Below are 18,354 nucleotides of genomic sequence, written 5' to 3' on the forward strand. Positions count from 1 at the left end.
CCTGCAATATTGACATCAAAAGGACATCAAAAGGACAGAGTTATTCTCTGTAGGAAATTGTGGTGGTGTTTCACCTGGAAATCTGATGGGGAGCAGTGAACTTGGGGACATATGTTGGGTTATGTATTGAATCCATTGTATTGAATCCATTGTTCTCATGTTAACCCAAATGCTCCTTTCTTAAACGCTTCCTGAAACAAAGCCCAGCCTAGGCACTCATTTAAATGTGTGCATTATCACCAGACCAAGTGTGCAATGATCATAAAGTCATAGAATTGCAGAGTTGGAAGGGAAACAGAGGGTCATCTAGTCCAACCACCTGCAATGCAGGAATCAGAAACCTTTGCTCAGATAAAGGGAAGGGTCAACACACACCTCCGTTGACTGAAGTTTGTTTTGGTATTAAAACTGGGTGAGCTGTATTGTTGGGCTGCTGGGTTGTGAATGATGTTGAGAACTGGGCCCATTAGATATGAACAAGCTTTGCAGCATTTGATTTATTGTGGGGCATATCAGTAACTTTAAAAGTTGGTGGCAAATGAGTGAATAAGTGTGATCCATCACGGATGTCTTGAGTGCTGCTGGGAACAAATTGGTAGGAGCAGAAAATATAGAATCCATGGAGTAAAAATACAGAGAATTAGGTTGCAGCTGAAGTACCATAGAAGGGGAAGCTGTGATTAACAATGAATGGAAATATGAGACTTGGAAAAATCGGCTGTTTTGCAGTCTAATTTTTAAAAATCTGCTTACAAAAACTTGGGTAACTTAGAATGATCACAATGAGTTTTTAGGGGATGCAGAGAATGTACTACATTTAGTCTGGAAAAATGCTACAAGTAGTTATATTGATTAATTAACCAGGATTTTAAAAGGAAAATAGAAATTGTAAATAAAAGGGGCGGGGGAGGTTGTGATTCTACCATTGTGTGTCTCTCTGAATTCATTAACAAACTTATTTCTTCTCCTTATAACATTGTGCATCCTGAAAAACGTAATAATTTCTGCCCTTGTACTTCATCTTCTTCATCAAGAGACTAGGACATCAAATAGATGTAAGACTTTCTCAAGGCCCTGAGAAACATTCTATGAAATTCTTTTAATGCATTGCTGCTTTCATTGTGTTAAGTGAAGGATGATAGCTCCATTACTAAATTGGGATCCCCGTTTGATTCCCAGTGAAACCTCAGTGGGGAAAAGCAGAACCCTAAGGCTCATTTTCCCAGGCTGTGTACATCAAGACTTGCTCACCTATCACCTGGAGGGTGGCTGAAGAATTACTAGTTCCTGCGGAATTGGTTCCCAAGCAAGTATATTCCCCAGTGTCTTCTAACCGTACTGCTGGAATGGACAGGGTATGGTCTGTGAAGTATTTTCTAGAGGTCACATTATAATCTTCCATTGGAAACAAGTTGACCTGTAAGCCAGGAAAGTTAGAAATGATGGCACATTTTGCAGACAAGTCATTGTTTTAGTTGTCACCATCCTCACTTTAATTCATCCCATTTCATTAGTGCCCATCCTAGACCCAGTGTTGCTCCATCATCACCCAAAGGATTAGACCTAAATCATAAAGTAAATATACACAGTAGGGTATTTATTTGTGCTTATGACTGCTCCTAGAGAATGGCAATGGCATATGAAACTATGGGCAGTATTCACCTAAATAAGTGCACAAGCAAATTCAACTTCCCCAAATGGCTGACAGCAAAAGTTTCATACAGTTGTTAAATATTACGGGGGGTGGGGGAATGGATCCCTGCAGGACCCCACAGCACAACTGCCAAGGGGCTGAGCAGAAATTTCCTATTCCTTCTGTCTCGGCCTTGTAGGTAGGAACACAACCACAGCAATACTGTGCCCCAACTTCCAACCCCGAGAGCTGGTCTAGCAGGTGGATAGCATGTTTTGATGGTATCAACATCTACTGAGAGAGCAAGGAGGTGGAGCAGGATTGCACACATGCGCGCACGTGCACACACACACACACACACACACACACACCCTTACCCTTCTCCCAATGCACTTGATCAATCAGGGCAGCCAAAGCAACTTTGGTGCAAAGACTAAGTCTGAATCCAGCCTGAAAATGATCTAGATCAGAGCTTGCCAAACTTTTCATGTTGGTGACACACTTTATAGACATGCATCATTTTGTGACACAGTAATTCAGTCTTATTAGCAAACCAGCGGGCTGCCCGCTCCCTTTCCAGCCCTGGGAGGAGTGTGGGGAGTGTTCGTGCAACACACTGCAGCTGACACACTAATGTGTCAGGACACGCAGCTTGGAAAGCTCTGGTTTAGATAACTAGCTTCTTCCAGGTGCACCGGAACCTAATCACCACAAAAGGGAATATTCGTAACTAGGCAATAATGACCATACACTTTTGTGTCTAGGGAGAGCTTTTTGAGTAGAAGGTGTACCACCACCTCATTTAGCATGGCTAACCCTACTCCATCCTTCAAGAAAGCCTTCACCACTCCACAGACTCAACTGTGAGTTCAGTTCCATAAAACTCTAAGGTTCATGCTCAGCAAAGACCAGATCAGCAGGGCTACATATGACATCCAGTTTAAAGTCGTGCATCAATTAGCCCATGCCACCAAATCTCTCTGTTATCCCAGGTCTTTGCTGTTTCAGCCATATCAGACAGTTCTGACACCTTTTAAAAATGACTTACGTTTGCAGTGGAAGGATAGGTCCACTTTGCCTCATAGGAATAGGAGCGGGAACTTATTCTGCAGGTGATATTGAAAGGTTCTCCTCGTAGTCTCACATGATCTTTTGTTTTAATTGTGACAGATAAGGTGCTTGCTAAATAAAGCAGAAAAGAAAAGAAAAGAAGTATGCCGATTAGCTACAGACTAAGTGAAGTAACAAGCAGCATTTTCAGATCTGTCAAGATTTCTTCAGCTTGTGCCATCATTTTTTGACTGTGTGACCCACTTTTTTAAACCATGAATTCAAAGTCAGCCCTGTTGCCTAAGAGCTGGCAAAGCAAAAATGCAGTGTTCTTCAACTTCAGCTGGCATAAGCAGAGTGGGTGCGGATGTGGCAGCAGCTATGCTGTTCTATGAAGTTCTGCCACTGCTGGCTAGGAGTTGGTTTGCCACCAGTGCTATTTATAATTTGTTGCATTTATTGTGTGTTGCACAAAGTTGCATGCTCAGACACACTAGTCAGTGTTTGCAAAAGTGCCAATTTTGATGGATAGCTAAGTTTTGGTTCATACATTGTTCCAGACAATGCAAATTAGCTAATTTCGTATTAAAATGTGAACTGAGCCCATTTTTTCTCCCATCTTTAGCACGGGTCCAGTGCAATGCAGCAAGAAAAGGATGTGGAGTCTGGATGCAAGAAGGGATTGATGTTAAAATCCTTGCTCAGACATGAAAGTTGCATCGTGCCCTTGAAGTCTCCCTAGTTTAGCCTCACCCAAAGCTGTTGTGAGAGGAAACAAGAGGTGACCTTTAGCACTCTTCTAGCACTGTGCTGGGACACAGGTGGTGCTGTGGGTTAAACCACAGAGCCTAGGACTTGCCGATCAGAAGGTCAGTGGTTTGAATCCCCGCAACTGGGTGAGCTCCCGTTGCTCGGTCCCTGCTTCTGCCAACCTAGCAGTTCAAAAGCACATCAAAGTGCAAGTAGATAAATAGGTACCGCTCCGGCGGGAAGGTAAATGGCGTTTCCGTGTGCTGCTCTGGTTCGCCAGAAGCTGCTTAGTCATGCTGGCCACATGACCCGGAAGCTGTACGCCGGCTCCCTTGGCCAATAAAGCGAGATGAGCGCCGCAACCCCAGAGTCAGTCACGACTGGACCTAATGGTCAGGGGTCCCTTTACCTTTACCTTTAGCACTGTGCTATCAGAATAACTACACCAGCAACTTAGAAATACCACACCCCACCCTGATCACCACCACTGCTGTTGTTGTGGCGCCACAGTAGAAAGAGCAACTGCAAACCTACCTTCAACAATAAGGCCTATTTTTGCTGACTCCACCCACCGTCCTTGCACCAGGGCACGGCACTTATAGAAGTTTTTATCACTCATGTTTACTCTGTGCATACGTATTCCCTCTTGAGCATTGAAAGAGAATCCTGAGGAGATGTTGCGCGAGTCCGTCCACAGGGTAACATTGCTTGCCAATTCTGGGTTAGCGATCAAGCACGGCAGCACCACATCCTCACCTTCTGTCACCCTAATGAAGTATTTAAGGACACACCAGGCTGAGCTGTGATCTGTGGAGGGGGGTGGAGAGAAGGGTGAGAAATCAATTGTGAAGCTGAGGCCAGCATTTAGCAGATGTGCGTGCGGCAACTTGGAATACATTAGAAGCAACTGGAAGCAATGGCAGCTACCTAGGCTCCCTCACACCAAATTATCTGGGGAAATGACCCTAACTGAGTTTAGGTATCCTCCGCTATATACCCACATAGCAATGTTCATGTATATTTATAGCTGAGCCAATGGGTTGAAAATTTGAAGTAAGAATGGCACCATTTCACACACATTCATTGTACAACCTCCCTTCTCTGGGGCGCAAGCCTGGGCAGTGTGTCTGGAGGTCCTGGGCTGCCCAGACAATAAGATCCTTCCTCTGGGCCTTATGGATGTGGTCCAAAGGAAAGCAAAGCAATACATTTGGCACCAGCTTGGCAGCAGGAGCTGCCAGAAGGAGGCATACAAAATGCCATCCAACCACCTTAAGGACTCCACTCTGGATTTGTGTAGGGTTTACTCCATTTCTTCTCCTAATGATGTCCCACAAAGCAGCAGGTACAGAATTTTCCTTGTGGGTTTGCTCCCAAAGCTTTTCTCACTCCAAAGTGAGTGTAGTCACAGGGTAGGGGAGATTTAGGATCAGAGTTTTCATTCTTTCCAGGTTGATGAGCCCCATCTGGCCCTCACGTCCCACTACAGCAATGCAGAAACTGCCTTCTTGACCGTTGAACTCACTTATTGGTCTGTTGTCATGTGCAGGGGAAGTCCCTAACTCACTGAGACCCATCAGCTACCCTCACCTGCTTTAGCCAGCCAGATGAAGCCATTCCTGAGGTGTGGCCCCTGTCACATGCCGACAGCTTCTAGGAGCCACAGGGGAGAGCTGAGTGCAGGGGGGCCAAAGATGGATCAACTACCCAGAAGGAGCACGTCGTGTCCCCCACCAGACATACTGCCCCTCCCCAACACATGCAGTCAGTCCACAATATTAACCAACATACAGATGGAGAGAGTTGGCTCCCACCCACAAGTTCAGGCCTTCTATGCTCCTCTACCATCCATTCGTTATGGTAACCAGCAGACATCCATGCATTGAGGGAAACATCTATAGAGGGGAACCTGCTGTATAGATACAGTTTCAAATCATGAGGAGAGACTATGCCTGTATGGCAAGCTGGCTGCAGAGGGTTGGAGACAGAGGGAGGTTTCTAGGAGAAAGTGCCCCACTCTTCCTTTTGAAACCATTGCTGGCTGCATGGAGTCAGTGCCCCCAAAGGGTTTTCCTAAGTGCATAGCCCTTGTTTGATATTTTGGAAGCATAGAGTGGGAACAGAGATTGAAACTGAATGAAGTAGAGTAGAAAAGTCTGATTACCTTTCACACAGAGAGATACAGATGCTGTTTCCTCACTGGTACGGTTAACATAAGCACACTGGTAGTTTTTCTTTTCCTTGTAACTGGCCTTGGGTATGTAGAGGGTGCCATTGGTGTACACCACGATGTTCGACTCATTCCTTATGCCGACCCACTCCACACTAGAATTCCCGGAGCAGTGCAAGCTTACCGGGTCTCCCTTGTCCACAATCACAGTGGGGAAATTAGGGCTGATGGTAGGAGAGGCTGAGCCTAGAAAGAAGAGAGAGAGTGAGCAGCCTATGTATCTTCAGGTACCATTGGCAAATCTTTTTATTATTTATTAAATTTGTTAGTCGCTTTATCTTGCCCAAGGCTATCCTAAGCAACTTACAACCAAACAACTTGCACCCATTTGTTCTGAAATGAGTAAAATAAATGAAGCCGGCGGTGAGCCCTGTGACTTCTTTGCCTTGCCAGACTGCAGCCCAGATAAGGCTCTGGTACTCTGAAAAACAGCCATATGGTATGCAAACACAATCCTCTGTATTCTCCTAGCAGCTCTTCCTGAATGGGCCAGGCATATGCACTCATCATCTGGCATGAGCTGTGTAGTCATTGCATGGATTGTGGCAAGTTCCATTGCATGGATTGTGGCAAGATAGAAACAGAAAGATATGAAGCACTCCTAGAGTTTGAATTTATTGTTATTCACGTTTTATACTGTATTTTTATGCTGTTTTTGGTTGCATCAATTAAGTGCTTAAAATTTGTTAGCCGCCCTTAGCCCGGTTTTCTGAACCGGGAAGGGCGGGGAATAAATAAAAAATTATTATTTATTTATTATAGATTAATCAATGGTGTTGGCTTATTGTGTTGCCGCAGTTGCCTTGTGAATCACAGGTTTTAATTCCAAATGGCTGAAAGGCAGGCGTTTTGTCTACAGGGGCTTCTGTGTGCTGATTTTTTATTTATTTTTTTACAATGGACCTGACATTTGGATCTAGTCATACCTCATGTTGCATCCACTTCAGGTTACGTCTTTTCAAGTTGCGTCCCACGGCAACCGGGAAGTACTGGAATGGTTACTTCCAGGTTTCGCCGCTTGCGCAGAAGCGCTAAATCACGCCGCGCACATGCGCAGCCTCAGCGCTTCTGGATGCAAATGCTTCCGAGTTGCGGACGTGCCTCTTAGACATATTACATCCGCAACTCAAGGTTCCACTGTACATTGGGGTGGGCAGAGCTCCTGTAGTTGTGCCGAAGGGAGAGTGAAAGGTGCAGGAGGCCTGTCTTCTTTTCCACCTGGCCATCCCAGCCCCAGATGCCAGCTTTCTTATTAAGGATCCAAATTGGCTTCTTCCTCAGGCCGAATGAGATGGGAGGTGAAAGAAAGAATGGAGCATCTTCAGGCTTTTAGTGTGGCTGAAGCCAATTGCCTTTTCGCAGCGTCAGCAAGTTCTTTTGACCGCTGTTCATATTTATAATACAAGGATGAGGAAGTGAGAAGTGAATCAGCACCTCAAATGTGCTGAGGAAGGCATTAAGAATAATAGTTGCGGGGAGACGGACTCTGAAGTGCCCTTCAATAACAGAGGAAACACATTGAAGATGGTTTTCTCTGCTCTGGGCTCTGTGGCTCCTCTCTCTTCTTCCCACTCCTCATTGCTGCCGTTTAACCCCTTGGTATTCTTGTTCTTCCACTTCTGCTTTTTGCGTTTTACTCCAGATTGAAAACAAGCCCAAGATTACTATGTCAAATGTTCTTGTCACATTCGTGGCAATCCACTGAAAATGAATTCTGGCTTTCTGTCAATGTTAGGTTAAAAAAGTAAAATAAGAAAACACTTGGGTCATGGAAGTGTGTTAGCTCTGATTCAAATGATCTCAACATGGCATCATAGTTCTGCGTTTAGCTTCTGCCAAATAAAGTTTTGTCGTTAGTGCCAGGGTTGCAGGGCACAGTCCTAGGAGCTTTAAGTTGCAGCTGAATCACAGCAAGTCCCACTGATCTAAATGGGACTTGCTTCTGATTAGACATGTACAGTATAGGGTTAGTCAAGTAATTGATTAAACTCTTGGTTAACATTGCATACACTCTCATATAGATAAACCAACATATTTGCAATTATTAGAGCAATAAATCTTATTCAAAAATATGTGGTAGGTGCAATAAGCAGAATGGAACATATTACCTTATTTGGTAGACATGTGATTATGCACAAAAAGACTAGAAGATGGTTATTAGAATAATAACAAATATACTGAGACATAAAGTTCCCTTAGATCCATTATTGTTATTGCTGAACAATATGCCACCTATCATAAAGAAAGAACATAACAGCTGTTAACAGCTGCAATAATGTTAATGGCTCAAAATTGGAAAGTTACATTACTCCCTTATCGGAAATAATAGCTTAATACAGTTTGGGATTTGGCTATAATAGCAAAAATAACATCTAAGAGTGAGAACTGCAAGTGAATATTGAAATAAATTATGAGAAAACTGGTTGCTCTATTTTACAATTCTGTCATGAAAATGACCTTTTGCAAAAGCAAATTCAAATAGGTTTCAAATTTTTTTAGAAGAAACACTGCAACTTTATGACAAGTCTTATATTCTTGCAGAATATTATGATCTGAAGTATTTTTTCTGGAGCTGTTTTGTTGATGAATGTTAACAATTGTCAAATGATTAAATAAATTTAGTAATTATAAAGCTTAACAAAAAACTAAAGTGAGAAGCTTAATTAATAACGAGGCAGTGACTGCTCAATACTACTTAGGTCCTGTTAATTATACTTTTTCTTACTTGTTATATAAAATGAAAAATTCCAAAATAAAAACGTTTTCAGAAAAGCTGCTGCTCAGTTACAGTAATTGGGATACATTTTTGGTTTACAAAGAGATTTTAAAATAAATCTGTTTAATTAATTGATTAAACATTACAGTGCTACCATTAAAGTATGTTATTACCTTTCCTTTCCAATTAGTTTATAATAGTTTATTCCTTTAGATGTTGCTGGACTACATCTCCCATCATCTCTGATCATTGGTCATGTTGGCTGAGGCTGATCTGGAGGGCCACCAGCTCCCCATTCCTGCTCTAGGGAAACTAGTTTAGTTGCTGAAAGAAGAGTTTCTTTACTTGAAATGTGTTAAGCCCCAAGAAATGCCATCACATAGCAAAATTTGACTGGCTATGCAGCTCTGTGACACCCTCATGAACTTGGGAACTCTACGTCCATGGAGGTTTGTAAACAGAGGTTGGGTGGCCATGTGCCATGGATGCTTTAGCTGAGATTCCTCCATTGCAGGGGGTTGGACTAGATGACCCTTGGGGGTCCCTTCCAACTCTATGATTCTAAGGTTCTATGTTCATTGTGTTCACAGTGGGATCTCTGGTTTGTTGAAATCACTCTCAGGAGGAGAAAGAAGCTCGGAACAAAACGGCAATACAGTGGTACCTCGGGTTAAGTACTTAATTTGTTCCGGAGGTCCGTACTTAACCTGAGACTTTTCTTAACCTGAAGCACCACTTTAGCTAATGGGGCCTCCTGCTGCTGCCACGCCGCCGGAGCACGATTTCTGTTCTCATCCTGAAGCAAAGTTCTTAACCTGAAGCACTATTTCTGGCTTCGTGGAGTGTGTAACCTGAAGCATATGTAACCTGAAGCGTATGTAACCCGAGGTACCACTGTATGACAAAAGGGAAATAAAGAACAGTAAGCAGATTTGGTGAGGGGTAGATATATTTTTGCCCTCAAATTAAAATGGGAAAACATTTGGTGGATTCCTAATAAAAATCATACAAAATATATTAATGTAGAAATTAAAATCCAGATTATACCCTAATCACTATAATCCCTAAGAATGCAAAAGGGGTGTTTCTATTTGATCTGTTTGTAGCATGGTCAGCTTTATGCTGCAATATTTGTTGTCTTGCATGGACTATTTTAAAGATTTTAAAATATATTTTAGAATCTTTTAAAATTCTAGTGTTGTATTTTTGCATTGTTTCAGTTGTTGCTTACACTGCCATCCAAGCTCCAGCCTGAAGCTGGTATAGTGATTGAGCCCAAACAGGGCCTAATGCACCCATCTGGGGGGTTTCTATGAGCTTCTGCTGGTGTGTGTGTGTGTGTAAGAGGGAAATCCCACCAATAGTACTTCCGCCTGCCTGTTTGATGGGTGAAGCAAGGAGCTCTGTTCCAGTGGAGTGGCACTGCTATCAATATGTGGGCAGTGGTTGGCAGAGGCTAGGGCACCTCTGTCCAATCGAACACACACACCTATGCCCTATGCAGAGGGGGTTGGGACTGCAGCTTCAATCTTGTATTTTCTACATTGCTTTGTGAGGAATCTTCTCCTAAAAAGTGGGCTTCTTATTCAATTTACTAAATGAATGAATAACTAAAAAGGTCAAAGTAATTTCAAGACTTTTTTTTTAAAAAGGATGTCCTTAATGGGACAACAAGATATCTTAAACCTGGTACTTTTCACAAAGCTCAATGTAATAGTAAAACAGATGTGAAATCACCATCCTATTTTATGGGACTGTTAGAAGTAGCAAAGAAATAATAATTGAATAGAAATAGAAATTGAAGTATAATAGTATGGTATCAAAAAAAAGCATAGATCTACTCTTAATGATGATGATGGTGATGAAGAAGAAGCTCAAAACACACAACTAATTACATGAGTCAATTTTGACTCAGTTGCATTCTTGTGTGAATATCACAATGAACAAGTTGAAACCACCACCACAATTTGTCAAATAAAAAATAATCCAGTATTTTAACAGCATCTTTCTCTTCTAGTTATTCTAAGTATGTAATGTTTTAATTGTACAACTTGGCACACATGTCTAGAATAGGGCTTTTCAATCATTCTATCTCTCATTATCATTATTGTTGTTATACTCCTTCACATCAATTTTCCTTAAAAGCCTTGTCTGCGGCTTCTTTGCAGCCTTGTCTGAGCTGAGAATGTGCCCTAGAAAGAACACCCCAACTTTCTAGGACTGCCACATGTCCGGATTTTTCCAGACATTATCAGGATTTCAGTGGTGGAAATGATGTCCAGGGGGAATTTCCGAAAAGCGGCACTTTGTCCTGGATCCTAAGCAAATCCACTTCACTTCCCAGTGGGGAGGGGTTGCGGTGGACCGCGTGGCCACCCACTCCCCACCAGGGGTGGGGGACTTTGCCCCCCATTGCCTGGGGGATCCTGGCCATGTCAAAACCCAGCCAGCCAATCCGCTGGCCGGGGGGCGTGGCCGGGGCCGTTTAAACTGAGGAGCGAGCCAGAGGACTTCCTCTTTGGCTTGCTTCCTCAATCACCCACCCACCCTCTCTCCCTATTTTGCAGGTTAGGCAATGGCCTTGCTATGGACTTCGGTTGGTCGCCTTGGTTGTCCGAGGGGCCTGGTAGGAATTTTTCCACTTGGCAAATTGGCACTGGCCACTTGGTTTTCGCCTACCTCGTAGCAATCGTCACAACTTTGTTAGGGTTGTAGTTAGGCATTGTTTGACCTTGTGTGGGGGAGGGGAGGCCATTACCTGGTCCTCCATGCTTAAGGGTATTCCATTAAAGGAATCCGGGGGTGTTGATCTTGTCCAAAGCCAGGCTGGGGGCTAGGGCCTTGACACGACCCCGACGGGAACACCAGGGGGAGCTTGAGTTGGTTCACATCGATAGGGCTCCCCCTACCGGTGGCTTACCCTTACTGGACTTCCTGCACAATGGGCAGGAGTCAGATATAGTCAGGTCCAATCAATGCCTAAGCCAATACCGCTCACATTCTGTAATTCAAGAAAGTTGTGGCCAAAATTTGCCTAATAACATAAACCTAATATCTGTGTCCTTGTGTGTGTTATTTCCAACAAGGGGGTGGCTGCGGGGTCTCGACACACAAGTAAAAAACAACCACTTTTTGTTGTAAAAACTGCCCCAATGGTTGCACATTTCAGAGGAAAATATGTAACATTTCTTTTCAGGAAGTTTGCTGCCATTGAAACCCTAATACATTTCTAAGGAAGCCCAGAGTTCTCCAGAACAAAGTCTGAAAACTGCTTAAATTGTGCAAATTAAACTTGGACTAAGGCTGCTTGCACACCATACATGTCAGGCACAATGAAAGCACATCCTCCCTCCTAAGAATCCTAGGAACGGTAACTTGCTAGGGCTGCTGGGAATAGTAGCTTTGTGAGGAGTAAACTACAGCTCCCACGATTCTTTGGGTGGCGGTGTGCTTTAAATGTCTGGTGTCTGTGCAGCTTAAGAACTTACAAATTCTGTATAAAGAGCCAGAAATTCTGGTCTGCTGGTGTTATCAAGTCAGGACTTTGGCGCAAAAAAACGAGAATAAAAACATGGCTGGCTTATCTAATTCTGAAGTAAATGAAGTAATACGCAATCACCAACTAAACAGGCAAGACTATAAGTCCAGAATCTAAAATAATCTAACTGTACCACTTTCCTGATCAAAGTTCACTTCAGAATCCATCTTTTTGATAGGAGGTGAACTTTCATGAAGCAGTGGGATAATTCTATACAGAGAGAGTGGAATTGCTAGCGATTGGTTGCTACGTTTGGGAAAGGGTTATCTTAAGGGCTCGATTAGTGCTTTTCCACAGCGGTGGCACAGCGAGCCTAAGCCTTGAGAGCAAAATAAAAAATAATAAAAACAAAACCGGACTTTGAAAAAGTGCATAAAATTGCAGAGGCATTGGTAGGGAAGACTTGTGCTGCTGTTCACGAGCACCAGCTGTGACACTTTTGCAACCACATTTCATTCAGCGCTTGTGCATGCAACATGTGTGGGAAGGACAGTCTTTTTCCGGCAACTTGCTTTGGTGCCAGGACTGCCAGAAAATGGATGTTTCTCTGAAATGGAAGCACTTGACAAAATGTCACCCCGATTAGAGTGACCAGGGATGGGGAAGATTCCTTAATGCCTCCCACCAAAAAGACTCTTGAACTCCTTCCCCAGGGAAATATGCTCAGCCCCCAGAGTGTATAGTTTTAAGAAACAAAGACTTTTTAGAAGTCAAAATGTCTAGTAAACCAGATTGGTAGCTGGTTTCTATGGAAGGTTTTCGGCGAGCCAACATGAAAGTGATGTGGGATTGAAGAGTGGTACCACGGGTTACATACGCTTCAGGTTACATACGCTTCGGGTTACTGACTCCACTAACTCAGAAATAGTACCTCGGGTTAAGAACTTTGTTTCAGGATGAGAACAGAAATCGTGCTCCGGCGGCGCTGCGGCAGAGGGAGGCCCTATTAGCTAAAGTGGTGCTTCAGGTTAAGAACAGTTTCAGGTTAAGAACGGACCTCTGGAACAAATTAAGTACTTAACCCGAGGTACCACTGTATTATGGCAGCAGACAAAGCTGTATTATAACTTTTAAATAAATGTGTTTTTTTATTTTAAAAAATCACCAGGAGTTTAGGTGAAGAGGTTTTTTAATTCTTCTGTTTTACTAATAGGCAACTCTGTTTACTCTGGGAATGTCATAGTGCTTTTATCTGTGTTTCTTTTTTGTATTACACACACACACACACACACACACACACACACACCTGTTTTCATTTTTTGTGCAACTGCCTTAGGCAGTGCTTTTTTTCTAAAAAAAATATGTTTAGGGTAGGGGTACTCTCATTTTGACTCAAGAAAATCACCATTTTATAGTTCAAATCAGGAAAAATAAATACAGTAAATGGACAAAAGTACAAAGATTCACAAAATGTTTAGGGGTATGCGTACCCCTGTGTCCCCCCAGAAAGAAAGCACTGGTCTTAGGTCAATGTTGGCAGAAAGGAGGGGCAAAAGCCTAATGAATAACAAAATCTACTAGGCACCGAACATTTCTCATGCAGAAGAATGGCTCCATTTTGCATTTCCTTTTAACAGTACTGAAACCTTTCTAGCTGTTGACTCTTGAGAAATCAGGTGCATTGACCTGTACTGGTTCTGAAGGCTCTGTGATGGCAGGAATGTTCCCAGGACAATGCTATCTCACTTCTCCCTGCCCTTCCATCCCATGCCCCAAACTTCTCTCAATTTTGTGTGCACGGTGCAATCCTAAGCACATGTATTCAGAAGTAAATCCTAATAATTTCCTCCACTTCATGTTACATTAAAACCTTGATGACTGATTGAGAATGCAGTCATTAAGCTTACTATCTATGCAGCAAATCAGGACTGCACAGAGAGGGATTCTTGGTGCCTTGCCCTCAACCAGGGATGGTAGCAGTGCCTGCCATCATCTGCAGACATCTGCCCAATGCTCAGCACCCAAGAAGTGACCCACCGGCATTGGGGATTGAGTTGGAGGCTCTTGCACACCTGGCACCAGCACACCTGCCAGTTTTACATTTCCACTGTGGAGTGATGCTACATCAGAGATTGCAGGAACATCAAAATGTTGGGTGGCTTGCAGGTACTGCCTATTGGATGTGTGAATGCTTTGCTGGGGGCAGGAGTAGAAGGTGGACAGTCTCTCCCCCTCCCTAACTGGGAATTGCCTCTGCTCCTTAACTGTGGAACACCTGTTCTCATGACCATAGCCAGAAACAGCGTAATTTTAAATTTATGATTGTCTTTAGTTGGTATGGGATAGAGAGTGACTATGTGAGATACAAGTGACTCAGTCATTGTTAAGTGGAGGAGCTCTATGATTTATTGTCATCTGGTCCAGACTCTTCAGATATCCCTCCATCCGTCAAATGGTTTATATATGAATTGGCCTTTGGTTCCAGATGGAAATAAAACATCCTTGGTCCAGCTACGAGCTGACTATATATTAGCTCTCAGCAGTGCTTTTTCCCTAGAAAAATAGGTGCTGGTGCTCACCATGAAGTTGTTACACTAAGTGCCACACTTTTTAACAACAACAAAAGGTGCCAATACTGTGTATGCTTGAGTACCCCTGAAAAAAGCACTGGTGCTCAGAATTCAGAGGCGTGGGTGAGGCAGGGAGAGTTCACACACACCAGTCTTCTTGGGCTGAGTGCACATATGTTCCCAAGGAGGGAACAGCATTAGAGAAGATGGAAACATCTTTGCCCATGCTCCCTGAGAAAAGGAGAGCACACAGATATCTTTTGCTACCCTTTCCTGTCTCTGATGCCAAAGGATATTAAAGCGGGGCTCGGAAACACCAGGTGTGAAGGGTCCTGAAAGGGAGCCACCTTGCTAACCTCAAAACTGGCCAGCAGGGGCAGAAAGGGTGGGGTTGGGGAGGAAGTGAATGTCTTCATAGTCCCACCGATCTCTCCTGCTTAAAAGAGGGACACATCAAAAGCATACAGAGGATATTACATCCCTTGCCTACTCAGAATTGGGATAGGGGCAGAAGCTGACTTTGGGGTATTTATGTAGTTAACCCTTCTTACAAGCTTAAGGTATACTTTGTAGACCAACTGTATTAACTATTAGTGTATATGCACACAACTTGTGATATTCACCTATACTGGTGTCATTCAGTCATGGATTTAGAGTTATTATTATAAGTAGTAGTAGTAGTAGGACACCAATGAGAATGTATAGTCAGCTTCTGCAGTTTATTCAAAATACGGATAAATATATTTGCTGCCATTTCTTAAGCTGATGAGAATGAATTTTCTCATGAACTTTCAGAAAACGTCACTGACCCTGTTCCTCCCCTACTTCCTTTATACTTTCAGTAACTTCTGGCTACCACATTACCACATTGCATAAGTGACCTTCAGTTACTGTCCTGCCGGCCCATTTCCACCCCCACCCTCTCTTCCAGTGAAGCCATTTCAACCAGGCACATAACTCTTGCACCCTGCTGTTTGCAGTTGCATTTTCTACCTTAACCAAAAGGTTTTCCAGCTTATACAGGAATGATTTGGTTATATTGCTGCCCACATTGTTCTTAGCTTTTTTTGTTGCTGCTGCTACAGTACTAGGAGCCAACTTGGACAGGTTGCACCCTAAAGGTGGCATATGAATGCTACTCTCTTTTGCAGCAAACCTTTGATTGTGCCTGCCTTTTGAGGGCATCTACAATTGTGTGCATTATTGATGTGCACTATGTATTCACGAACAATAAATATGCAGAATTCCATGACCGGAAGCTTTCTTTCTTTGGTGGAAGCAAAAATTTAGAAATTGTTATTATTATTTTTTAAGTGTGCATGTGGAAGGGATGGGAATAGGAACAAGATGGAAGAGTGATATTCATAGAAAGTTGAAGGGAAATAAGTCAGTTAAGCAGAAAAAAAAATCTGTTGTGGTTATTCGCTATTATTAAATGTATTAGTTGCTTTTTACAGCGAAGTGTCTGCAAGTGACTTACATGATAAAAACATTAAACCAACGAAACAAAACAAAATTAAAGCCAAATATAAAAGCAGCAATAACACAGGACTTCAGGTGCTTATCCATATATATATATAGAGAGAGAGAGCGCGCACAAATCCTACCCACGCCCCTCTTAAAAGGATGAGCACAAGAAGGAGGCCACAGACATACAGCAACTAGCTACCTCCACCCCGACCCCAATTTAGGAACCTCAGGACTGGATAAATGCTTAAAAACTGACCATGATTGTGCCAGGCATGCTTCCCTGGGGAGAGAATCCCAGAAGGCCTGTTCTCATGTTGTCACCCTATACACCTCCCTCAAAGAAGACACATGGTGAAGGACCTCAGACGATGAATGCAGGGTCCAGGTTGGTTCACTCTCCCTGACGCTAAATAAATTAAAAAATTAAAAAATTGTTCAGTAGCACCTTAGAGACCAACTAAGTTTGTTCTTGGTATAGGCTTTCTTGTGCATGCATACTTCTTCAGCTACCCAGAACAAATTTAGTTGGTCTCTAAGGTGCTACTGGACAATTTTTAAATTTATTTCGACTACGTCAGACCAACACAGCTACCTACCTGAATCTCTCCCTGGGGCTGTCCTTGAAGTACTGAGGTCCTGAGCTGCAAAGAGCTGCAGTACTTTGAATGGTAGGGTTTGGGAAAACATGGGACTGAGTAGACATCCCATGCCTTAACCACTGGGCACCTTCCAAGATCCTCTCTAATTTATTAATTTAAAAACACATGAAGATATAATGAATTGACTCTGGCCCTAGTCCAGTGGTTAGCTATTTAAAAAACAACAAATAAGAACAAATATGATTAGACGTCTGACAAAGAAAACCTCTGGTCACTAGCAGATGGGAAGTATCAAATTCAGTTCTCTTTCTTGAGCGTAAACCTAGTCTCTGATCTTAGAGACCATCTTAAACTGCTTAGAGACTGTCTTATGTATGAAACAGTACATGAATATATTAAATAAAATCAGAAATAATGCAACATTGATGGAGTTCATCCTCTCCGAGAACGTACACCGAGTCAATTTATGTAATCTCCACAGTATGCCTACCATTCAAACTGTGAGAAATTCTAGAGCCACTTTTTAGAACTATCGTACAGGGGGGGGGGGGAATAAACTTCACACCTGAGTATTTAGTTTGTGGGCAAAAGGCTGATATGACCTAACTATGGAAAAGTGAAGCCAATCTTAAAAACAACTTCTGAAATATGACACAAATATGAACTGGCGACAAAATCCCAAGTAACGGTGGAAAAAGAACGAACTTTGACAAAATCATGCAGTTTCAACAGATAAGATTACTGTTATTGCAATAATTCAGAGATGTTTCTAATGTGTACTGATATAAGAAGCTCCCTTATACTATGCGACATGATTGGTTTTCTAGACCATTCGTGAGCTGCCCAAAGCTACCCTGGTGTCCATGCAATAGACAAAAAACAAACCTACCATGCCAGATATCAGCTGCTACCAAGAGCATCAGGATGGCTGGGCCCACTGGCCCTGGAATAAACGTGCCCATCCTGCACAGGACAGGTGTGCTGTGGTATTAGAATCGTGCCAGGGCTTTGGTCCAGTGGATCTTCTTTAGGAGAAAGAGAGATAGATGAGGCAGAAAATACTGCTAAGCTTTTTTCAGTTGTGCGTTCTCTGTGTCTGTTTCTCTCTTTGGAGTGGGAACTTCTCCTTTTTCTGAAATGACCACAAGTTAGGAAATTCCTAGTTTTTTTAGTTTAAAAAAAAAGAAGCAAATGAGCAAAGGCATGTGTGTCACGAAAACTCACCAGTCGTAGATGGGGAGGGGAAGTGCAGCTGCATTATGATGCCCCATTTAAAGGGTTAACCCTTCATATAGGTGAGCTTTGCCTATGTTGTCATAGACAACAATCAGAAAGGATCTCTTGTGAATAGGGATGGACGAATATATCACTTTCGGTTTCACTTGCTTTCTCAATTTCTAGCATTAACTTCAGTTCACCAAATTTCCACATCAATTTACAATTTTTAAAATAAAAAAAATCCATTTTAGTGCACCTCACTCCTAATAAACATTGCACACATTTCCTCCTAAGATGATGCATTTCTGTATGCTGTTCACACCAATGTATTCATTTTTATGCACACTTTCCTATAATATGCATTTTTTTTAAGTTGGAGAACTGCATCACAAAATCTGAAGGATTGCTGTGTTTCCATTTGAATGTTGTTTAGGGAAGGGTAAATCAGGTAGGTTTGCATTAATATGTGAACCGAACCAAAGTTCTCTCCCATTCCTGCTTGCAAACTAGTAAAATTCTCTGACCTCTTATCGCAGAACAAATATAAAAATGTTGCAGAGGGAGCTTTTAAACTGACCCCTGGGGAAAAGTTGGTGTGAGCAGGAGGTGATGGGGAACATTCAGATGGGGAACAGGGCAG

At 42.7% G+C, this 18,354-nt stretch overlaps 1 protein-coding gene across 1 annotated transcript in view; it reads right to left on the reverse strand.

Annotated features, from left to right (window-relative positions):
* Positions 1 to 17,628, reverse strand: part of CSF1R (colony stimulating factor 1 receptor) — a 37,498-nt gene extending 19,870 nt beyond the window's left edge. The window contains exons 1-5 of the mRNA XM_080991381.1: positions 17,386 to 17,628; positions 5,598 to 5,849; positions 3,968 to 4,240; positions 2,682 to 2,815; positions 1,252 to 1,417 (exon numbers count right to left, since the gene is read on the reverse strand). Of these exons, the coding sequence (XP_080847507.1) occupies positions 1,252 to 1,417; positions 2,682 to 2,815; positions 3,968 to 4,240; positions 5,598 to 5,849; positions 17,386 to 17,458 (898 nt within the window). The 5' untranslated portion in view covers positions 17,459 to 17,628. The remainder of the gene's footprint in view (positions 1 to 1,251; positions 1,418 to 2,681; positions 2,816 to 3,967; positions 4,241 to 5,597; positions 5,850 to 17,385) is intronic.
* Positions 17,629 to 18,354: the final 726 nt, after the last annotated feature.

The sequence above is a fragment of the Podarcis pityusensis genome, assembly GCF_964106645.2.
Source record: "Podarcis pityusensis genome assembly, chromosome: 2".
Classification (NCBI taxonomy): Eukaryota; Metazoa; Chordata; class Lepidosauria; order Squamata; family Lacertidae; genus Podarcis; species Podarcis pityusensis.